This window comes from Condylura cristata, unplaced genomic scaffold (genome assembly GCF_000260355.1).
Source record: "Condylura cristata isolate star-nosed mole 26May11 unplaced genomic scaffold, ConCri1.0 scaffold00006, whole genome shotgun sequence".
Taxonomy (NCBI): Eukaryota; Metazoa; Chordata; class Mammalia; order Eulipotyphla; family Talpidae; genus Condylura; species Condylura cristata.
The window spans coordinates 18,172,658-18,196,235 of NW_004567107.1; the positions used below are offsets into that span (position 1 = coordinate 18,172,658).

General features: G+C 41.1%; 1 protein-coding gene across 1 annotated transcript in view; it reads left to right on the top strand.

The window, feature by feature from the left end:
- The window catches only part of IKBKAP (inhibitor of kappa light polypeptide gene enhancer in B-cells, kinase complex-associated protein), a 44,637-nt gene that overhangs the window by 5,366 nt on the left and 15,693 nt on the right, over positions 1 to 23,578 (top strand). The window contains exons 5-25 of the mRNA XM_004677448.2: positions 578 to 658; positions 4,022 to 4,107; positions 5,480 to 5,576; positions 5,882 to 5,972; positions 7,275 to 7,398; positions 8,560 to 8,653; positions 9,776 to 10,006; positions 10,984 to 11,154; positions 12,558 to 12,657; positions 14,208 to 14,390; positions 14,784 to 14,890; positions 15,479 to 15,582; positions 16,702 to 16,755; positions 16,845 to 16,950; positions 17,755 to 17,870; positions 18,363 to 18,436; positions 19,440 to 19,518; positions 19,618 to 19,697; positions 21,267 to 21,404; positions 21,499 to 21,584; positions 21,900 to 22,048. Of these exons, the coding sequence (XP_004677505.1) occupies positions 578 to 658; positions 4,022 to 4,107; positions 5,480 to 5,576; positions 5,882 to 5,972; positions 7,275 to 7,398; positions 8,560 to 8,653; positions 9,776 to 10,006; positions 10,984 to 11,154; positions 12,558 to 12,657; positions 14,208 to 14,390; positions 14,784 to 14,890; positions 15,479 to 15,582; positions 16,702 to 16,755; positions 16,845 to 16,950; positions 17,755 to 17,870; positions 18,363 to 18,436; positions 19,440 to 19,518; positions 19,618 to 19,697; positions 21,267 to 21,404; positions 21,499 to 21,584; positions 21,900 to 22,048 (2,351 nt within the window). The remainder of the gene's footprint in view (positions 1 to 577; positions 659 to 4,021; positions 4,108 to 5,479; positions 5,577 to 5,881; positions 5,973 to 7,274; positions 7,399 to 8,559; positions 8,654 to 9,775; positions 10,007 to 10,983; positions 11,155 to 12,557; positions 12,658 to 14,207; positions 14,391 to 14,783; positions 14,891 to 15,478; positions 15,583 to 16,701; positions 16,756 to 16,844; positions 16,951 to 17,754; positions 17,871 to 18,362; positions 18,437 to 19,439; positions 19,519 to 19,617; positions 19,698 to 21,266; positions 21,405 to 21,498; positions 21,585 to 21,899; positions 22,049 to 23,578) is intronic.

The window sequence follows — 23,578 nt, forward strand, 5'->3', positions numbered from 1 at the left end:
AAGTTTTACCCTTCAGTAAATTGTTTTAAAAATGGACTCATTTAGCTTTTCAATCGTTGGAAATGGGATTCAAAGTCCTAAAACCTGAAGATACTACCAAGCCCATAGTTAGAAATGTCAGCAGTATTTATTCTGCCAGCTTTCAAGGAAGAGTTGTTCAGGAACAGATTCTAAAACTATCCTACTGCTCTTTTAAGCACTCTTACAAGCTCTCAGGTACTGCTTTTTTTCTCTAAGTCTCTTCATTGGGATGAGTTTCTGTAAACTTGCACCCTTGTGAGGAATATTTAAAAAAGGCCCTTGATGATAAAAGTGTGAAAGTCAACAGAGGACTTTGTGGGCCTTCATGCTGGTTCATGTATCAGTAGCAGAGAAGCAGCACCTGGTGGCTTATTCTGTCGAGAGTTTTTTTGATTTTCTTCAATGAGAGCCAGAACATTAGCATGACTTTTTTTCTACTCTATTCTGACTATAAACTTCTCCACTCCAGCTCTGTAGTTTATAGTGTCATAGACACTTAGGGGATGGCAAATTTGGTCCATGAAAACAAAATCATTCTTGTTTGTGCTCTTTCAAGGTCAACAGTCCCTAATTATGATGACAAAAGACTTTGAGCCAATCATGGAACAGCAAATTCACCAGGCTGATTTTGGTGAAAGTGAGTATAGCTTTGAAATATTTTGTGATGTGAATTTCTGCTCAGGTTTGGCCATTTTCTTACATGCTAATAGCCACTCATAAACCCAAAGAACCATGAAGCTTATAGTTTTATTTACTAACAGTCCAGTTCCTTTAGCCCATCCCAGATCTGACTCTTCTGTCTGAGAATTGACTTTGTCATTGACCTGGGCAATAGACACATACCTGTGCTAAGGATTCCTGAGAAGGTTATTGCCCAGACCTCAGCAAAGGCCTAGGCTGGAAGTTGAATGAAAGGAACTGTGCTGATTAGAATAAGAGTACTTCTAGGGTGAAATTTTGGGGAGAAAACAAGTGATTTAGAAGGCTTATTTTTGTTTCTGCTGATAGACCCAAGCCTGCATTTTCATGGGAAAAATAATTCTCAGATTGTTTTCTTGCTATGATTTAATTTAACTGTGGTATTTTGGAGTTGAGACTGTGGGAGTATTGAAGGAGGGAGGGAGATGCTTATTGAGTGTAAGAAGTTCTGGCCAACTTGAGGTTACAGGTAACGGCCTGGTTAAGGGAAGGGAGAGGGGGAAGAAAGTATTTTAAGTTGCTGCAATCTCATCGCGTAGCTTTTTGTTCCACAAATTCAGAAGCATTTAGAAGACTAATACTCATTCAAAAACAATTTGTTTGAAAATAACTTTTGAGTGTTGCTATGAAATTAGCAGTGTGTTTGGTAATTTTCATTAGTATAGTAGTTAAATGATGTACAGGGACTAGAGCGGCATCAGGGAAGGGAAGGAGCAGTGCAGTCAGAAGGCTTCGCTGTGGAGGCCGACTTGCACTGAGCCTTGGCTGAACTGGGATTGGTCAAGGGAGGTTGAGGTGGGGCAGTGGTCTACACAAATGAATCATCAGTTCCCCAGGCAGGAATGTGTCGTAGAAGCCTTGCCTGAGTCATGGCTTCCCAGGCAGCTGTGAGTACCTCAGTATTGCCTGGCAACAGGACAGAAGTTAAGAATCAAATGAACACATGGGTCTTAATTAAGCTTGGTAGGGAATTTGGACATTGAGGTATAGGTGATTGTTGATGATATACAGTTGATCGATTGGTGGAGTGAGAAACAGCCTGGAGGCTGGGTGATCAAATAGGTGGTTGCTGCAGGAATCCAGGCGAACTGTAGAAGAGAGGGTGAATTCAGGAAAAACTAATTTTCAGTGGTGAGGAGTACATTTTTTTTTTTTTAAAGATTTATTTATTTATTCATATAAAACTGGGGTACAGGCCAGAGATGTGGAGGGTGAGAGGATTCACCAGAGACAGAGTGGGGTGCAGAACAGGCAGATGGACGAAGTACACTGCTGAGGGGAGCAGCGGGCGGGTCAGGAGAGGTCTGCCGCGCCATGTGGTCACCTCCCGGGCAGGCGGGAATCGAACTCATGCGGAAGTGGCTTTAGCTTCTCAGTGCTGTGCTCCAGCCCGCTGTGCCACCAGGGAGGGCCCGAGGAGTACATTTTTTTAATTATCTGAGAAAAACATTTGGGATGTCTGTGTTTGGACTCCAACCTGCCCGAGCCAGTTTGAGAAATAAGAGAGTGTGGAAGGTGGAGGAGAAAGCGCTGGGACTCCAGCTGAAGCTCAGGTGGTGGGAGTAGTGGGGGAGTGGTGGGAGTAGTGGGGGAGTAGCTGGTCTCTTTGCAGTGGGCGGTGGCTCCTAGCAGAGGTTTGTGTAAGGGCCACGTGGAGTCATCCTATGAAGCTCGCAAAGAGGAAGGGCTGCAGCGCAGAAGGCTGGCACTGTGGCCTGGGCATCACTGGGATGTAGGGAGTCTTTACAGTCTCGGCAGTAGATGAACTCGAGCACTGAGGGACTAGAAGAGTCTAGGATATGGGGTGGAACTCTACAGCCGTCAGCATCACAGACAGTCGCAGATGTGACCGCATGTCATAAACAGTGCACTGGCCACCAGCTTACTCTCAAGAAGCCCAGTGGAGTAAGGAGCGAGTGGAGTTCAAGTTAGGGTGTTAGGTCTTAGAAATATATTTATCAGTTAAAAGAAAGTCACTCTGTGGAGTGTCGACCCAGGGGTTGACAAACTTTATTCTGTACAGGACTTAGTAAATTTTATCAACTTTGCAGGCTATATGATCTCTGTCGCAGTTGCTTAACTGCTGTTGTACTGTGAAGGCAGTTACACATAACACTTAAAGGAATGTTCTGTCTCAGTAAAAGTTGAAGTGGACATAGTGTAGGTTTGCCAGTCAGTCTCTCATTTTCTGATTCCACTGGGAAGTTCTGCGGAAGCCTGGTGGGGCACACCAGGGTGGGAACTGGAACTTGCGCCCAGCAGCTAGATATGTTTGCGGGTCCACTGCACGTGGGTGTGCCCAAGTGGAGAGAGAGGAAATGGTCATGTTGACCCAAAATTTGTAGAAAATTGTGTTTAAACAGATTGCTTCATCAGAATCAAAATCAGTGGCAGGAGGAAGGTGTTGGGCCCTGGTGTGACTGATGCTCTCAGGGATGTTTCACTGTATCCCTTGCATGTGGCTGCAGAGTTGCATTGGTTCAGCAAGTCCAGCTTTATGTTTCATGTAATAGAAGCCTTATGACTTAGAAAGAACCCCAGCCTGGAAGGGAGGAGCTCTGTTTTTTTTTAAGATTTATTTATGCATATAAGAACTCTGGGATGTTGGACAAAGGTGGGCAGGGGTGAGAGGACTCACTAGAGAGAGTGGGGAGCAGAATAGACAGATGCACTGAAATACACTGCTGAGGGGAGCAGCAGGTGGGACAAGAGAGGTCTGCTGCGCCATGTGGGTCAGCTCCCTGGTCCGGGTAGAACTTGTGCAGCAGTAGCTGCCAATAGCTCCATAATGCTGAGACTTAACCCTGTGTGCCAACAGGGAGGCCCCAGAGCCCTGTTTCAATTTTGACCACTGCCACTTAGGACATGTCGTCTTTAGTCTCTTCTATGTAGTGGGGTAGTGGGGAGAATGGATACATTAGTGGCTTGTTGCTTATAATCAGGATTTTATTAGTACCTCTTATCTTGATTTTTATACTTTGTTCTATACCAATGTATATCATGTAAATTCTTCATGTTTTATTCTACTTCTTTGTAAAGTGCTGACTCTCATTAAGAGCATTTGGAATATTTAAGATGGCAATAAAATGTTTTCTAAAATAAGGGTATTTCAGATTTTTCAGACTCACTGCCACATGTAATATAGAATGTAGGTTTTTCAAATGTTGACTGCTGATCAATTTGTTGAAAGCACTCAGATGACCTAAGTGATTGGCAGTGACTAACTTACTGAAAAATAGCAATGAGCTGATTTTATTTAACTTATTGGTTGGCTTGCAAATTCTCAATTATTATTCCCTAGGTAAGTTTATCACTGTTGGATGGGGCCGGAAGGAGACACAGTTCCACGGATCAGAGGGCAGGCAAGCGGCTTTTCAGGTGCAAACGGTAAGGTTGCTCTGTGAGGTGCCTTGGTGGGAGAAATAGAAATTCTGCCTCCAGAACACCAGGAACTTAGGTGCTGAGATAAAGATTAATGATCGACAGATCTCCTCTGCTTTAGGAAAACAGTAGTTTTTTGGAGCCTTCAGGGAATGACTCATCCTAGAGAGATCCTCTTTTTTTCCAAGTTGCTTTGTCATTCAATGTTAGAATAAATATTATTATCTACATTAAATTTTAAAAATAAGCTATTACAGGCAGACACGAAATACCCGTCTCTCTCTTCCTTGCTGCTGTCCTGATTTCCTAGCTGGTCATCTGCATGTGTACTTTACTACTTCATGTGTTTACTTGAGAGATTTTTTTAATGTTCCCTTTGTTTTTTCTTTCTGGCTACATTTTGAAGGTAGAGCTGCAGAATGTCTTCATAATAGATCAGGTGTGAGGTATGAAAGAGCAACTAGGGATAATTACGCCACAACTCAAGCCTGAGCAAGTGGAGGCATGTGTATTTGTAGCCTATTTAGAAATTTCCAAAAACTGCCTTTCTGGAAGGGCGAATCAATAATGCATTGCTTGCCATTGACTTTCTCTGCCCTTAATTATTTCCAGCAGCATTCTGCAAAACTCGCCGTAGACCTTCCTTAGAGTCAGTCTGTGGTCTCTACTACAGGGCGGTTCACTGAGCAGATGCTTGCTGGCTTGCCTGTGTTGTTCCCAGTAGCGCTGGCTGTGCTGCCAGCACATTTCCACTCAGCTGCACTGGCATGTGATGTTTGCCCAGGTGATCGATTGCCCCCCACAGGCAGAGTTAGTTTTCATCTTCAAGGTCCTGATGGAGATAAGGTGGCATCAAAGACTTGCCTTGCTCCCAGCTACAGAGCACAGATGCTGATCATTGCTGCTACCTTGGTGACCTCTGGTTCTTCCCTACCCAGCTTTCTTTCCCCTTCACTCTCTTGTGCTATTGTGAAGCTTTCTCAATAATTGAAAAAGCAGAATTCTACCTGCTTATATGTAGATAGACAGAACACTTATCTCCTTATTGTGGTTATGTCACTATTTTTAATATCTACATCTACGGAGAGTTCTTTCCCACTGTTGAAATGCTATTTGTTTGTTTATTTATTATCTCTCCTTTTTTTTCCCCCCCTTGACCACCTTTCATTTTAATGCCCAGAATAGGATTTTGTTTTGAATTTGGTTTTTCTTTTCTTGATGATTTCTGGGCCAAAGCATCTTCTAGAAGGGTTAATAAAGATTCTGTAAAACTGTTTTCTAGATAGCATGGACAGATATAAATTTAACAGTCTGGGGCAGAATTTATTATGAGCCATTGAAGGCTGCCAGTAGCATTTCTATTTCTTCCTTTCTTTAGCTCGAGTCTGCTTTGCCCTGGGATGACCATAAAACACAAGTTACCTGGCGTGGTGATGGGCAATTATTTGCTGTGAGTGTTGTTTGCCCAGAGACAGGTATGGAAGTAAATTGAAGGTAAAAGAGTTTTAAAATCTTATTGAATTCAAAGGTGCTTTTTTTTTTTTTTTTTTTGGTTTGAGGATTATTCTCTACTTTCATATCTAGGCTATTGATGTTCAATGAATGTAGAGCTGGGAATTAAACGATTTCTTTGAGGCCATCTGGTCCAGCTCCCCCTACCTGTGGTGGATATAAACTTTAGCAAGTTTAATATAACTGACTCTGACAGTTTTTTATTGGCAGAGAAAGTGAGCGATCTCGCTTCATGCATCATAATGCTTTGTCTGTGTCTGCTGCACAGGGGCCCGGAAGGTCAGAGTTTGGAATCGAGAGTTTGCTCTCCAGTCAACCAGTGAGCCTGTGGCTGGACTGGGACCTGCTCTGGCTTGGAAGTAAGTGGGAGAAGAAACTTTGGGTTTTCTTAGAGAATTTCTTAGAACTGGATTGTGAGCTTCTGGTACCCTCTGAATAGAGGTATTAGCAACATGAAAGGATATTTTTCTCATTTGGATGTCAGTCTGTGTCTTTTGTTCTTTTAGAAGTCTGAATTGAATTTGAATGGTAGAAGTTCATCACAAGAGATTGTTCTCACAGAACTTTTTCACATTGTTCACACATTGAGCAAGGCTTGGCAGGCCAATATGAAGCCACCACATAAAACAGCAATTGGCACTGAAAAGGGAAGTCACATTCTGAAGGGCTAAGTGAAGCTCTGATGAAAGCCAAGAAGAGAGCTTTTTTCTACAGCACAGCCCCCCATGTGAAAGGCTCTGCTTGCTGAGGAATCTGCAGGCTAGATTTGGGCCTAGTTCACCTTGGTTCCACACAGTCACTGCCTGCCTGGATGTGTGGCCACCTGATCTGGCTTAGCAATATCTTCTCAGCCATAGCCGCCCCTGTTGTATGCAAAGCCTTAGGTCTTTAAGTTGTAGACACCTTTTTTCCCCACCAGTTTTTGGCAGTTAGACGCTAGAGCAAAAAGACATATATCTGAATAAAAACTGTAAGCAGTTATAGACAAGATGAGGTGATAGAGTAACATCAAGAAATCTTAATGGAACCTATCTAAGCATAGGATATTTGCTGAAGTAATTGAAGGAGAAACAGTTTTTCTTGCAAAAAAGATATATTTACTTTTTAAGTACAAGAACTGGGGTGTAGGCCAAGAGGTGTGGGAGATGAGAGTATTCACTAGAGACAGAGTGGGGAACAGAATAGGTGAAGCTACTGACATATACCTGCTGAGGGGGGAGCAGCAGGCGGTACTGGAGAGATATGCTGCAACTTGTGTGTGTGTGAGCTCCGTGACGGGATGGAAGTCAAGCCACAGTGGCTGGCGACAATTTGATAGGGCAGAGAACTTGATAGCATGCCACCAGGGAGGCCTTGTATTTCACTGCTTGCAAGACATGATGTATTTAAGAGATGGAGTGATTTAAATTGGTAGTTTAAAAAAGTCATCTAAGTGCAGTCTAAATCCATGAGGCTGGGCAGTGGAGGCATTGAAAATGAGAAGAGGCATTCTTTCCTCTTGGCAGGTGGGCTAGTGACTGTTGCCAGGAGACACGAAGTATTACTTCTTTGAATAGATGGGGGGATTGGTTTTGGCTGACAAAATTGTTTCTCTGAATTTGATCTTGTTTGTAGCTAGCCTTATGAACTCTCAGATGTCTTAACTCTGGGTTTGCTTTAAGGCCCTCAGGCAGTTTGATTGCATCTACGCAAGATAAGCCCAACCAACAGGATGTTGTTTTTTTTGAAAAAAATGGACTTCTCCATGGGCAGTTTACACTTCCTTTCCTCAAAGATGAAGTAAAGGTAGGTCCTGAAATTACCTCACCATCAAATTCTGAGGACTTGCCACAGCAATAGAGAGGGCTTATATTTGACATGGTTGTATAAATAGAAACTGCAGAGTAGAAGGTGATAAAAATAGTGACTTGTAATTGGAAATTTTTTAATGAAAAAGAAGTTTTCTTAAGCTTAGAAAACTTACGAAAAAGAAATGGCATTCCTTCTCCATCCTGGGTAAAACAGAGAAAATAGAAATGTTAGTTTTTATTATTTTATTTTGCAAAAATGTAATTCTTCCAATGATGAAGGTATTTTTCATTAAGAACACTTAAATCTGAAACAGTTTATGTATCATTATGAATCCTGTTGGAGCAGAAACACGTCAAATGGTGCTCCTTAATTAAGTAGAATGTAAACATGGTAAAAGCGGAGAGGGTTGAATGAACTCCTATGCCCCTATTACTTATTTTCAACAGGCATATTACAGAATTATTATTTTTTTAAGATTTATTTATTTATGCATACAGGAACTGGTTTGTAGGACAGAGGTGTAGAAGGTGAGAAGATTTACCAGAGACAGAGTGGGGAGCAGGACAGGCAGATCTACTGAAATACACTGCTGAGGGAAAGAGTGGGTGAGGCAGGAGAGGTCTGCTGTGCCATGTGGATCAGCTCCCTGGCCGGGGATTGAACTTGTTCTGTGGCTGTGGAGAGCTTCATAGTGCTGAGACTTAACCCTTGTGCCACCAGGAGGCCCTTGTGGAATTACTATCTAGAGGTTATTTTTAGAAATCATATTTTTAATGTTAACTTCTAAAAGTTAAGAACTTTTTTATTTATATCACCGCCATTATAATCTCACCAAAATTGGCAAAAATTCCTTTGTATTACCAATACCCATTCATAGTCCAGTTTCCCTGATTCCCTTAAAATGTAACCTTGTATTTGTGGTTAAGTCTATTGAGTCTTTTTTAGTATTTAAAGATAATGAACTTTTAAGTCATTTACATATAATGGCATGTTTAGTAGAATTACTCAATGATTGTGGGTTAGTAATTTACCACTAGGGTTGAAATCAAATAATGAGATTTTCTTCATTTGTGAGAACAGGAGATTCAGGCATCATAAAGATTTTCAAGTAAATACATAGCTCATGGCTAATAACAGACTTTTTTCCACTACCAGGTGAATGACCTGCTATGGAATGCAGATTCTACTGTGCTTGCAGTGTGGGTGGAAGACCTTCAGAAGGAAGAAAATTCCACTCTAAAATCCTATGGTAAGATGGCTTTAGTTTCTCAACCTTATGTTCCATAAAACGTACTTGATAGGAGAGGTGGAGTTACCCTCATTTCTTCCACTTAGTCTTTAACAAAGTCAAAGGTAGCTTTGGGGTTGAGTGGTTAGTGGTTAGGTGTTGATTACTTATGGTTTTCAGTCATGTTTCTTTAGAAAAATAGAACCAGGATAAGCTGGTAGACTGGAAATTCAGGTAAGAGTTGATGTTAATAGTAAGTCTGAAAGCTGTAGGACAGACCTGCCCACTTGTGGACCCTGAGAAGGGATTCTGTGTTACACAGTCTTGAGGCAGATTCCTTCTTCTCTGGGAGACCTGAGTGTTTGCTTTTAAGGCCTTGAACTCCTTGGATGAGACACATCCACATTATGGGGATAATCTGCTTTACTTAAAATCAACTGACTAGATGTTAATCACATCTTCAGAATATGTTCTAGCACCATCCTTACTAGTGTTTGACCAACATGGCATCATAGCCTAGCTCTGTAAAATTAGCCACCACTAATAACGTTATCAGTATTGTGTCTTCCTGGATGGTGTCATTGCAGGAAATTGAAATACCAGTCAGGGGAATACCATGTAAGTAAAAGAAAAATTGGATTACATATAAGAATATAGCTTTCAAATTGTGTAAATATGTATTTTTCACTGTGTATATATGTATATATAAATGTGAAAACACTAGGGGAAAAGATAAAGCGATAAAAAGGAGAGGATAATTATGTTCCTCTATATAAAGACTGAAATGTTCTTGTTTCTAAGTTTTTATGTGTATTTCTTATTATAACTAAAATATACAATTATGATACGTGTTTTCTCCTAAAATTTTCATGGGAAAAAACTCACTAAACAGTTCTATGGTCTTCTTTCACATGATAATGAAGTTTGAAGATGAAGGCTAAAATAAGCATGCACTTATGATCTTATCGATGTTTGATATTTTATCACTGTGAAAAATTATCTTTTAACAATTATTGTTAATATTGGATTAGTGAAGAGTTTGAGTTAGATGAGCCTTTTGAGAAAGTAAAGATTGCCCCCCAGAAGGTGATATGAAGACTGGTCCTCTGGCCTCTCACTGCCTTTCTTTCATTTTCGCTGCAGTTCAGCTCTGGACTGTTGGAAATTATCACTGGTACCTCAAACAAAGTCTGCCTTTCAACACCTGCGGGAAGAGCAAGATCGTGTCTCTGATGTGGGACCCAGTAACGCCGCACCGGCTGCATGTTCTCTGTCAGGGCTGGCACTACCTCTGCTATGACTGGCACTGGACCACTGATAGGAGCGCAGGAGAAAACGGCAGTGACATGGCCAACGTGGCTGTCATTGATGGAAGTAAGCAGCTGGCAGGTGTTCTGAGGCCGTAGGGTCCGAGACCAGCACTGACAAGGTGGTGGTGGGACTAAAACACTGGGGAATTTTTATTTGGTCACTTGGCTTATTTTACTTATTCGTGTTTGACGGGACATGTACTCTCGTAGGTCCTCCTCCTCACCCCTCTCCCCATCCTCCAGTTCCTGTCATGCTGCATCCATGGCCTTCACATATTTGCTTGTTTGATCTTTGAAAACGTTAGAAGTTTTGACCTTGGGGGGCGAGGAAGATAGGTGGTCTTGCAGTGTTGAGCGTGTTAATTTTTTCCCCTTGACATAGATTTACATATACTTCTGCCTGTGCTGCTTTGTCTTCTGTTAATACTAGCCAGTAGTCACAGGCCACTTTCTCATGAGGACCAGGCTAGTGTTTTACAATAGGGTTGAAAGGCTTTTTTTTTTTTTAATTGAGAGCAAGGAAACTGGAGAGAGCAGTCACCTAAATATAGTTTACTTATTGCTCATAACATAAAGGAAAACTTGCTTCTGAAATTGTAATGTGAGTTGGTGTACTAGTTCATGGTCTGTGTAGTGGCCATATACTGATAGTCATTTCTGTTCTATATGGAAGACTTAATCATATATACAAACCCAACATTGGGAAGTGCTGTAAGGATTTCACAGGGATTGATTTCCTTGCTTTAGTCTAGTTGGTGGCAGGCCCAGGTTTACAAGAACTCTGCCCTCTTGGCTTTCTTCTCTTATCCCTGGCTCCTGCAGCCTCCAAGTGCAGGTGAGAGTAGCCAGATGCAGGCAGATGCTAACATTCTTCCCTTATGTTGTGTGTAAGTTGTATTCATGAGAAAAACCCCAGAATTTTCCTTAAAAATTACTGTGTATCTTCTACCACCGTATTGAGTTAGTGTTCTTGTGCTACCAAGATGCTTTAGAAATGGTCATCGATTCGTCTAAACCATCTGCTCTTCTCTCTCACGGCAGACCGGGTGTTGGTGACAGTCTTCCGGCAGGCTGTGGTTCCACCTCCCATGAGCTCCTACCAACTGCTGCTCCCGCATCCTGTCAATCAAGTCACGTTCTCAGCACACCCTGAAAAGAGTAACGACCTTGCTGTCCTAGATGCCAGTAACCAGATTTCTGTTTATAAATGTGGTATGTTCAAAAACTGTTACCAAGTGTTGTGAATCAGGTCCCTTTCTGCACAAGAGCAAATGATAGTTTGGTGTTTTCTAGTCACCAACTTCTTAATACCTAATTTTGAAGTTCATACTTAACATCATCATCATTATGATAATTATTTGGCTTTTTGGGTGATTTGTTTTGGGTTTTATTTTCCAAGCCTGTTCTGGCTTATAAGAACAACTTATTTTATTAAACCTGAGTGAGTTACTTAAGAATAACAGCACTGGAAATAGCATATTATTTTAATGCATCTTTAATGTTTTGCAGTTTTCATTACCTTTGCCTGTACTTGTAGGGGAAAACATACTGTGTAGACCTAAGAGTTAGGTACTGTCCACAGTGTCAGGCAGCCACTGGGGACCTAGAACATAACCCCTGCAGATGGGGGGAGAGGGACAACTGGGCAACCCGATTTAAACTGCTTTTTTTTCTAATAGTGTAAAAAAATGTGTTCACAGGTCAGTCAGAAAATGCAAAAGAAAACTGCTTTTTAAAGTACTCTTTAAACTTTTTAAAGTACCCTCCCACTCCACCTCCATCCTTACCTTTGTAGAATTTGTATTCTAGCTGGGGAGAAAGATTTTAAATAAAAAATCTACCACATGGCAAGTGCGATAGAGGTAGAGATTAATAAGAGAGCTTGATCGGGGCCTGCTGGAAGAAGGTGGCTTTGGTCTTTAGGGTGGTCAGGGAAGTTTTCTCTTTGGAGACAGCATTTAGGCAGAGACCTGGTTGGAATCATGGAAATCTGCAAATACCTGGGGTAGGAATGTTCCATGCAACTGCCAGTTGCCAGTTGTGCTTAGCAAGCAGTCAGGGATTAGCATGCTGCAACAGAGCAGATGAGGGGAAACTGGGGGAAGGGGTCAGAAAGCAGAGACTTTGCTGGCTTCAAAGATTCGAGTAAGATGTCTGGTGTTTACTCTACATCCTCAGAAAGCACTGAAGAGCTTGCAGCAGAGGAGGGCAGTACTCTGAGTTTTTAAAAGAATCGTACTGGCTTCTGTGTGTTGGATGAACTTGGTCAAGAATGGAGACTGCCCTTTAATTGAGTGTTTAGGATGTCAGAGGAGCCCAGGTTGTTGGGAGGTGGCTGTGGACAATGGCATAGCCCGGGGGGAGAGGGCAGTGCTTCTGCCTGGCCTTGCTGAGGCGCTGAGGTTGCTGCTGCTGCGTTCATGGTAAGGGAAAAGTAAGTATGGGTTAAGCCTAAAAGGCAAGCAGAGACTTAAAGAAGAGGTTGGAGCTTGGCTGTTACCCAGAATCTTTATTTGTGAAGTGATTGGCCTTCTAGGATGCAGGACCCCATAACCTTAGCATCAAGAAAAATGTTTATAGTCTGTTATGATGGTATTTGTTTTTCTGTTTTCTAGGTGATGGTCCAAGTGTGGATCCTACAGTGAAACTGGGAGCTGTGGGTGGAAATTCATTTCAAGTCTCCCTGAGAATGCCTCATCTGGAAAAGAGATACAGGTAGGGAGCCACCTTGGGGGCGTCAATCACTTTGTGCCTCCGAATGCCACCTCTCCTGAGGGTTGACTGGAGAGTCCAGGTGTAAGCTGGGCAGCACCCACGCCTGCGGCAGCCCTTATTTCTTAGGAAAAATCCTGTGCGAAAGCTGGACATACAGATAGTAGGATGACAGAGTTGCATATACTCACATAAATGAGGGTGTTTGGGTTGTGAACATATGGCTAACCTAGTGCACCTCTTTCTGTGTCTCATCCTGTACTTGGAACTTCTGGGTGCTGTGCATTTGATAAGCCTTTAATTCTTAAACAGTTCTGCTCTGCCTTCTGGGAACAGTTATTTCTAAAATAATAAGAATAATTGATAATTGATAGAATAAATAAATGAATTTAATACATAAGGTTACTTAACATTATGCCTGCAGTGTAGCTAACAAATATATTTAAGTATCCAACCTGTGTGTGGTTTTGGTCGGCCTTCATAATGCTGAGTGGTTTTCAAAGAACATATGCATAAATTATTTCATTACACGGAATTGAGACGACTAGAGGACAGAGATGTGAAGCAAACTAGGAAGTTGAGAATATCTTACATTTATATACATGGAGTGAATAGCTCCATGCCACTAAGAGGTGATGTCATGAAAAACAAGAATACTTACTTGGATCCTTGAAGAGCAAGATTTAGGATTGGCAGAGGACTGGGGACATTGAGGGTGGTGGGCAGAAGAGGCGGGGACACTGCTGCTTGGGCTGAGTGCACTGGAGCGAGTGAGACTTCGGGGAGGTGGGTTAGGTGGAAGATTGGGGTAGTGACCCAGCCTCTTGGGCGAGCCCTGGGAACTTGCTGCTTGGCTCAAGGGCAGGAAGTAGCCAGTATTTTCTGTGTGAGGTGGCAAAAATGTGTCTTGGTCTGCAGAACTAATGCTTAAGAAGGAAGGCAGAGAGGCCATCTTTCTAGTTATTTTGATGTGTGGTCCTTAGGGAAGGACCCATTCTACTGAGCCTGCATATTCCTGGAGTCTGGTTTGAATGCTGGTCAGTGGTGACAGTGGAAAAAATTGGGGGGTTCTTAGTGCAGGACCTGATCCAGGGGAGCCTCTTGCGTGGTCAGTTTCCTGAAGTGCTCTCTTCAGGTCGGGAGTATGTGAAACTTAATTTTAAATAAATGGAAAACATTCTATGTACAAAGTGTCTCATTCTTTCATTCAGGAAAATCTATACTTTCTTTTTTGTTGTTAAAGATTTATTTATTTATGCATATAGAACTGGGGTATAGACCAGAGGTGCAGGGGCAGAGAGAGGATTCACCAGAGACAGAGTGGGGAGCAGAACAGGTAGATGGTACACTGCTGAGGGAAACAGTGGGCAGGTCAGGAGAGCTCTGCCAGCCATGTGGTCTCCTCCGGGGCAGGCAGGGATCAAACTCATGCAGAAGTGACTTTAGCTTCTTAGTGCTGTGCTTTAACTTGCCCCGCCACCAGGGAGGGCCAAAAATCTCATACATTTTAGAGTTTTGTTCATATCTTGGATGTTCTTCAATATTTAAAACAGAATTCAGTCTGAGAATGATGAAGATGAGGAAGTAAACCCTCTGAAGTTTGGCCTCCTGACCTGGATCCAAAAAGATGTGTTCCTGGCTGTAAGCCACAGCCCAGCCGGCCCACAGTCCATCATTCACCATCTGACTGTGGCCCCTTCTGAGATGGAGGATGAGCAAGGACAGCTCAGTATTAGGTATGACAATCCCAGTGTTCCCCACATTAATGCACAGAGGCAGTCACCCTTTTAAGAGCATAGCACTGTGTTGCGGAAAATAGTGTCAGGTGACCAAAAAATTGCTTTATCTTGGCTTGGGCTTGCAAATGTTTATAGTGTGTGTGTGTTTGTGTGTGAATAGTATGTGTAATATACGTGTTATGTATATTATAAACGTACATACTGTGTATGTTATAAATATTATATATTATCTTTGTGTGTGTATATACATAATACATATTGTAATAAGCAGTATAATTTCAAAGGAAAATTGTTTTTTTGTTTTGTAAAATCAGTAAGATGTCACCACTGAGAAAAATGTTCTTTTCACAAAATGCCTTCTCCTCTTTTTATTTTCTGAACTTCTGTCAGTTCATCTGTGATAGTGGATGGAATCGTGATCAGTCTGTGTTACAGTTCTGAGAACAAGTCAGTAGTGTTGCAACTGGTTGATGGCAAGATACTTAAGTATCTTTGGGGTGAGTATCAGAATTTCAGGGAAGTGTGTTTACAGCTTATGTAAATGTTTAATTCTTAAGAATATGTGGGCCTCCCTGGTGGCGTAGGGGTTAAGTCTCAGCACTGTCAAAGTTATGACCTGAGTTTGATCCAGGGAGGTGACCCACATGGCGCAGCTGACCTTTCCTGTCTTACCCACTGCTCCTCTCAGCAGTGTATTTCATTCAGTACATCTGCCTGTTCTATTCCACACTCTGTCTTTGGTATGCCCTCTCATCCCCCATATCTCTTGCCTTCACCCCAGTTTTTGTATGTGTAAATAAATAAAAATAAGTCTTAAAAAAAAATGTACTTGTGAGCACTTATCAATACCTCATTGATTCTTAGGTCTTTTAACCACCCTGGCAAAATCCTGAGCAATAGGGTAGAATTGGCAGGTGGCATCCTACCTCTTTTTTTTGTAATAAACTATAGTAACCTAGTGAGTTTCCAAAATACATTTGGAAGGTTCTCCAAAATGCATGGAAAGTGTTTTAGCAAGTGCTGATGTTGACAGTTTTTTGCACAGAGCAAGTAGCTTTTATAAACTTCCTTTGCTGATTCTGCAGAGCCATCGTCTCCGACTGTTGAGCCATGGAAGAATCCTGCTGGATTTCCTGTTCGATTTCCTTATCCATGCACACAGACTGAGTTGGCCACTATTGGAGGAGAGGTAAATTAACACAGGGCAGAAAATTTGTCAGAGCAGTAACCCAGATACTGATATGATTGTACTTGATAAAAGAGTGTGAGCTTTGGAGGTGAATCTGGGGCTCCACAACCAGGTATCATAGGCAACAAGGAGAAGTTAAAAGACTTTTTTGAGCCTCAACTTTTTCCATCTATAAAACAAGGTTAAGAGATTGCCAGTCTGTAGTGGTTATTCTTTTCCTTGGAGGTTATGCATTCAATCTTGGAACAGTACAGGTGGCCTGCTTCTCTCCCCAGGTGGGCAGAACTGTCAAGTCAGTCTTACTAAATTCCATGGAGACCAGAGAAATACAATTGAAAACAGCCTTTATTCCTCAAATGTTAGGGTACTGTAAGTGTGGTGGCTACAAAGCCAGTCAGCTGGCTAATCCTTGTGTTTTGGAATTAACAATCTCTCAGTGTAGGTATAATTATCCTCTCTCATAGGAGAACAAAGGAAATAAATTAGGTGTCATATAGAAAATTCTGAGGTGGGTGGAGGCTAGTTAGAGGATGGTAGCTATGAGGATAGGGAGACCTACTTTCCGTGACCCTGGAAAGCTACATGAGGTGGTTGTGTATGTGCTGAGATGTGAAGGAAAAGAAAATTTTAAGAAGGGATAGTATTCCGGAAGGAGGAATATTACACAAGTTGAAGTTAGGAATAACTCAGCTGACTCAAGAAGTAGAATGGAAACAATGTGGCTGGTGATGGAGGAGAGATAACAGTTTGGATCTGTTCATTTGCTCGAGATTGGGAAATTATTGCTGATTTTTAGTCAGTGAAATAATGTGATCACTTCATGGTTAGAACGGTTCTTCTAATTGCCTAGTGGAGAATAGGTTGGAAAGGGATGAAATCAGAAGTGACAGCGTGGAGGTGGTGAGGGGCTGGAAGGTGACATAATGACACCACCTACTGGTAGAGTGAAGACATCCTACTGCATTTTGTACTGGACTAAAGAATCCTACATGTCTATACTGAGTCCTGGCTATAAGATTTTGGATGTAAAATCACAGGGCAATAGAAATGCATAATAACAAAGTTAGGTTTAACAGTTTGGTTAGACTTGCTTGTAATTTCATTTATATATCTTTGCAGGAATGCATCCTTGGTCTGTCTGACAGATGCCGCTTTTTCATCAATGACACTGAGGTATCAAGGCTGGGCTTGGTGCTGGACTTTTTCACAGTTGGCTTCATGTATCAAAGCTAACTTTCCCCTTTACCCCCCTTGCCTTGTAGATCGCTTCTGATATCACATCATTTGCAGTGTATGATGAGTTTTTATTGGTGACGACGCATTCCCATACCTGCCTTTGTTTCTGCCTGAGAGATGCTTCATTTAAAAGTAAGTTTTAATTGTATGACATAGAAAATAGCCCCTCTTCTTGTGAAGTCTTGATGACTTTGTAAGTTCTTCACGGGACTTTTTATCATGGACTCCTACACTGGGGAAAACCTTTCGAGTTCATTTTCTTATTCTCTATTTTCAAATAGTTAAGTTAAATAATGCAACACCAGTTAGCAAAGACTTCCAGAGAAGGAGGTTTTCCTTGAACAGAACGCCCTACAGTTAACAAAAATTTCATTAAATAACCTATGAATACTTTACTTGAACTTGCCTGCCCTGTAAAATCCACACTAGCAGTGTGCTTTAACTTCTTAATGACCTTTCTCACTGTGGACACTCTCCGTTGTGTCTCTGAAGGACCCCACCCCAAGGTTTTAAGAAGGAAATTGTCTCCATTTTTCCTACTATTCCACTCACCTTTCTGCTCCTTTTAAGTGTGAATTTTTCTTTAATTAGCAACCAAAAAAGGCCAGTTTCTTCCTTCTCAGTTGGAAGCAGGGGCTCAAATACTAATATGCCTAAAGTGTCCTGAGAATGGTAAGAAATAGACAAGCTACCGATGCTTTTAAAATCAGTTGCCAAGTTCTGCGTGTGGTAGTGGAACAGGACTTGTTAGAGAGGGTAAGTGGCAGGGCTGGCATGATCTTACCGGAAAAGTTAATGGCCGTGAGGTTGATGGGAGAGCAGTGCCCAGCTGTCCATTGCTCTCTTCTGCTTAGATTCTGTGCAGCTGCAGCTGCAGTGGAGGCAGGGAGGCTTGGCATGACGGAGCCTCTGGATGCCCAGTTGAGGTGTCTTTAGCATTGCAGGCAGGTCTGAGCAGCAGCCACGCGTCTCACGGGGAAACTCTGCGGAAGGTGGAGAGGGGCTCACGCATTGTCGCTGTTGTGCCCCAGGACACCAAGCTGATATTGCAGGTAAGCAGGGCGGCAGCGCTAATTCTCCTGTCGTTGGGCTGCAAGCACCAAGCAGAATTCTTAGGGGTTGTATTTTAGACTCTTACATTTCTTACAAGCCTTGCTAAGTTGTCTGTTAGCTTTATATAAAGGGATACTAATGGAGCTGTGGCCCAGTAGTGCTGAAAGGGAAACTTCTCTTGAAAGTCAAATTAAGTGTTGAATAATAGAGAAATATGAAATATTGTGCTCCAGGTGTGCTCACTGTACAGAGTTGTTGTGGTTTGCAGACTTAAAAGTTGTGTATTCTGGGTACTGAAATTTTTTCTGTTCAGAGAGGGAAGAACACAAGAGTCTAGGTGATGGTTCACAGACATCTTGGTGGTAATTTTATGGGGATAATACCTGAGAGGAGAAATCAATCACTGTACAAAATGAACAACTATGTAAAAATAAATGAGAAAATAATATTTTTCCTGGTTAATTAAAAACATTGATTTGATTTACTTTAAGATGCCAAGAGGAAACTTGGAAGTTGTTCATCATCGAGCTCTGGTTTTAGCTCAGATTCGCAAATGGTTGGACAAGTAAGTATCATGTACATGAATAGTTACTTTGTTATGGCGTATGTGTGAAGATTATATATATTTTATTAAAATCTCTAAAGCCAAAGTCTGAAGAAATGTCTGAAAAGTTGTTGCAGGTGTCTTCAATCAGATTCTCAAATGCGTTTTTCCCCCCCTTAACTTTGATTTTAGTACCATAAATAATAGGCATTTCTAGCAGAGAGAATCGTAAGCTCATCATATAAAATGGGACCTCTTAGCCTAAGGAAACCCATGTGGGCTTTAGGTAGTCTGTGAGCCCAGGGAAATTGTGCCCCAAACTCTTTCGGTGTGTACTTACCCAGATGTGTACTTAGCGAAGCTTGCGGCAGATTTTCAGAGGGACCTAGGACCCAGAAATGCCTGAACCACTGTTGTGAAGGAAACGACCATTTGTTTGAATCTGTTTTGTACTAAAAAAAACTTTATTCTAAACGTACGCCATTCGCAGCTACATGGATGGAGCTAGAGGGATTAGGTTTAGTGAAATAAACCAGAAGGAAAAGAAAAATACCAGATTATTTCATTTATAGGAGGAATATAAAGGAACCGAATAAGGGATCAGGAAAAAAATTACAATAATAATTAATACATTTAAAAAACAATATTAACAAGCAACTATAAGTCAGAGACATTTTGCAAGGGATGGAGAAGAAGAAGAATCAAAACAGGGACGAGAAGAGCACAACGGGCTCTGGTGGTGGTTCACGGGTGATTTTGGTGGTGGGAATTTCCAGGGACTATGCCTGAGAGGAGAAAGCATACAAGCATGCATGTATAAAAATGAACAATTGATTTTATATTACTATGTATATTCCATATATATAAATTTTAAAACTTACTGAAAAAAAAAAAATAAGTGGACCTCAGCTCCATTTGGGTTGTAATCCCATTATAATTGGTTTGTATTATTATGATAATATTCTGGGCCCCGGGGTTGGTTTTGTAAAAATGCCTTTTCTATCCATTCTGTATCTCTTCACAGACTTATGTTTAAAGAAGCGTTTGAATGCATGAGAAAACTGAGAATTAATCTCAATCTAATTCATGATCATAATCCTAAGGTGATTTTCTAAGTCATTTGTTTTTGGAAGAGTATTACCTTTGCTTATTTTAGACTTGAACTAAAATGATTTGAAGTCTCTCTCTTTTTTTTTGGGTAGGTGTTTCTTGAAAATGTGGAAACCTTCATAAGACAGATAGATTCTGTAAATCATATCAATTTGTTTTTCACAGAATTGAAGTAAGTATTTTAAATAATTCATGAGCATCACATGCACAGTTTTCTTTCCTTTAGTTAAGGAAATCAAATAGTTAAAGTTGATGAAAAATTACTGCTCACTATTATTTTAACCATGATAACGCTTATTCCACTTGTGGAATTTTTTTCTTTTCCCATTCTGAAAACAGCCTGTTTAAAACTAAGACCTTAAAATATGTTAGTCAGAATTATTATTGGATATTACTTTTGAATGTACTTATGAAACTTTTCCTTATGAAATTGATGACTTTTTAATGAAATAAAATTTTAATGTAGAAAAGAGAATTGCCTAATGAGCATCCTATGATTTACCTTGATTCTTGAGGTCACGTTTTCTTACAGTTGCATTATCTTGTCCATCTGCCCACCCATCATTCACCGTTTCTAGACATTTCAAAAAAGTAGTGTTCATCAGTCCACCTTACCTAGCAGTACTTAACCTGGCATAGTGTTGAGTAGAGTGTTCTTTGTACACAGGGCCTCCAGAGGTGAGATTTACTTTGAAACACATAGATCCTAACTGTCCCACAGTGAGTTTTGATAGATGTCAGCTTCCTTGTATCCTGTCTCTGTCAAGATGGAGAGCTTTTCCTTCATCTCAGTTGCCCCCAGTCCATTTTTCTTGACCTGTCATCAAAACTTCTTTGAAAACTGGCACCTAAGTAGGAGATCACTGATGTATACCTTACAGATTTAAACATAATACATTATCTTGGTAGATTAACTTCTGAACTGATAAGTCTTCCTGCCCTTAACACAAATTCGGAGTGATGGAGATCATTACATCCCTTTCTTCCAAATGAACACTAGTCTGTGAGTCTGGCCTTTCCTTCTCTTGAACCACTGTCTGAGCCCAGTGGCTAAAGACTGTGGTAGTCTTGAAGTAATCTGACATTTTAATCCATAACAGAAATTTGGATTTTGAACTAGCCTTTTCTCTTTATGCTTTTTCTTTTCCTTTACTAAGGGCAGATGTAGCAAATCCCCAGCCAGAGGCATGTGAATGGTTTTGAGAGCCTAGCATGTTCCAACTTTTAAGAGGACCCCCTCTTCCCAGCATTCCTTCTCATTCCCATCCTCTAGCTACCCACCTTTTTGAGATTTTCACTGTAGATCACTTTTGCCTGTTCAGCAGCTTTACATAAGCAGAATTATGCAGCATTTACTCTCTGTGTAAAGCTTTACCATACTACCTTGAGATTCATCCATGTTTTTGCACATGTCACAACTTGGTTCTTTTTCTCGTTCCCTAGAGCACTGTGGTATAAACATACTACAGCTTGTTTATCATTCCCCTATTGAAGGGCACCTAGGCTGTACCCATTCTTCGCTATGTGAATAAAATATCTTTAAACATTACTAACAGTTCTCTTGGGACATTTTTCACTTCTCAGTTTTTCTCTATTTTCTAACAATTATGAATATCTTTTACAGAAATACTTTCCAGATGCCATTTTAATATTTTTTCTCAGCATACCTTGGGTATGTTAGTAGTTTCATAGCTAGGACACATGTTTGGCTAGTCATCTTTTAATGCATATCTGCTCTTAGGGAGGAGGACGTCACAAAGACCATGTACCCTCCACTCATCACCAGCGCGGTCCAGCTGTCCAGAGATTCTGACAAGAAAAAGGTAGACCTTGTCTGTGATGCTATGAGAGCAGCCATGGAGAACATAAATCCTCACAAGTACGTGTGCTCTTGTTAATGGGCTAACTTTTGCCTAGCTCTTCCTTACTGTGTTTATCCTTTTCATTCTGGTGTTTTTCATTTATCACCTCAGGTACTGCCTATCAATACTCACCTCTCATGTGAAGAAAACAACCCCAGAACTGGAAATTGTGCTGCAGAAAGTCCATGAGCTTCAAGGTAGAGACAGTTCATGGAGAGCGTTTAACAGGGCTTGACAGTCACTGGTCTCCCAGTCATCTAGAGATTGTTCTGACCAGGTCCAGTGCCACGTCACAAGTTAAGACATGGGCCTTTGGGCTGCCATTTTAAGGCTTGTGTCCATTTTTTGGAGTGCTGCCATGCAATGTGTGTACAAAAGAGTCAAAGTATATATTCCTCTGTAGCCACTTCTGAGGGGGGAAATTTCTTTGCCTTCTGTAGTTCTGTTATTAGGTGAGTAGGTTTTTTTCCCTAAGCGAATTTGTTCTGTTGTGTTCTGTTACACACTGACAGGAAATGTGCCATCCGTTCCTGATGCTGTGAGTGCTGAAGAGGCCTTGAAGTATTTGCTGCTTCTAGTAGATGTTAATGAATTATATGATCATTCTCTTGGGACCTATGACTTTGATTTGGTCCTCATGGTAGCAGAGAAGTCACAGAAGGTGGGTGGAGTTACTGTTTGACAACTTCTTGGTTCTTGCATATATAATCGTGGCAGCATGAAGTTCTTCATAGTGTTACGTTGTGAGTACAGACCTGGAGGCAGAGCTGTGTCTCCAGGACCCACATTTTAAGCTTCACTGTTGTGGTGATTCTGGGCTTATCACAGTGTTTTGACTGATAACTGGTGAAGTGAAGTTAGTTAGTTTTGGGATATGCAGGTGCGTGAGCAAATTCTCCTCTTATAAAGATAATATAACACATGATTCATTCTCCACTCTAGTTCCTTAATCATTGGAGTTTTTTTCTCCAGTGGGTAGTGGGAACACAACAAATAGAATAGTTTATGTCTTGTCCCACTTTAGCATGCTACAGTCAAAAACTTTTGAGCTCTATGTATTTTTAACTCTTTTCATCTTTTTTTTTTCTTAGCCCCATTCATTGTTCCTCTATCATTTGACTCCTCTTGTCAGAGTAATCTTTCCAGAAAAGGAAAATTTGGTTCTTCATTCTTCTGAAAATCACTTGTGTGCTCCTTAAGGCCTCTCTGATAAAGTTCAGATGCTGCAGTATTGCCTAAAATCCCTCTCCTGGTCTGGTCTCTTCTCATCTCTGGATATTATCCCTTTTTCTCTCCTGTGGGCCAGGCCATGCTTTGTGGACCCACCTGCTATATCCTCTTATAGGTAGCATTACTTCTGCCCCTCCTGGATTTCTAGTTCTTCACCCCGTTCACTTGGTTAATTCTCACTCATGTGGGCTGGTGGGTGCCAGGGTAGCATGGTACCAGTAAGCCATTCTTCCCTCCCTGCCTAATACCCGGCCTGGAGGAGATAGCTTTCACACGCGCTTCCACCTCATGTCTTTCCCACGAGGTTGTATGCTCCCTGAAGTTCAGCGCTATGTTGCAGTGTTTGTTGATGCAGTGTTTTCACTCATAAAGATCCTCTACACTACAGGCAGGCAGATTTAATTATTTACTGTCTTGATTTCTCCCTGTATTGTTTTTACATTTAATCATCCTATCTGTTTGGTGAAACTGTATTAAGAGCAAGAAACATCTTTTTAGGAAGAAATCATTTTTCTTATGACCATAGCACAGAGCAGGAGATGACCAGTGCCAATAAAGGCTTGGTCGGCAGGGTATCAGAGCTTTGTGTTCAACTCACTATAATTTATTTTCATTTTCACACTTCATCTTTGCAACTGGCAAGCACGAAACGTCATGAAAACAGCTCCAACCACCATGATTTGCATTTCCAGGAGAGACTTAGTTGAAGCTGTTGAAATCTTATTAGCCTATGAAATAAGTGGCTACTGTAAGACTTATAGTTGTTACTGTTTTGAATAAAAACCGTTGATATCTGTATATTAATGCCTTTTTGTTAAAACCTGTCACTTGATTGTAATATTTAGTCATATATTAACATAGTACATATTTTTGAATTATGTAGTTTACTGCTACAATTACGTGTTAAGTATTTATTTTCAGTATATGTTTTTATAAGTTACTATTTCAAGTAATAAAGTTC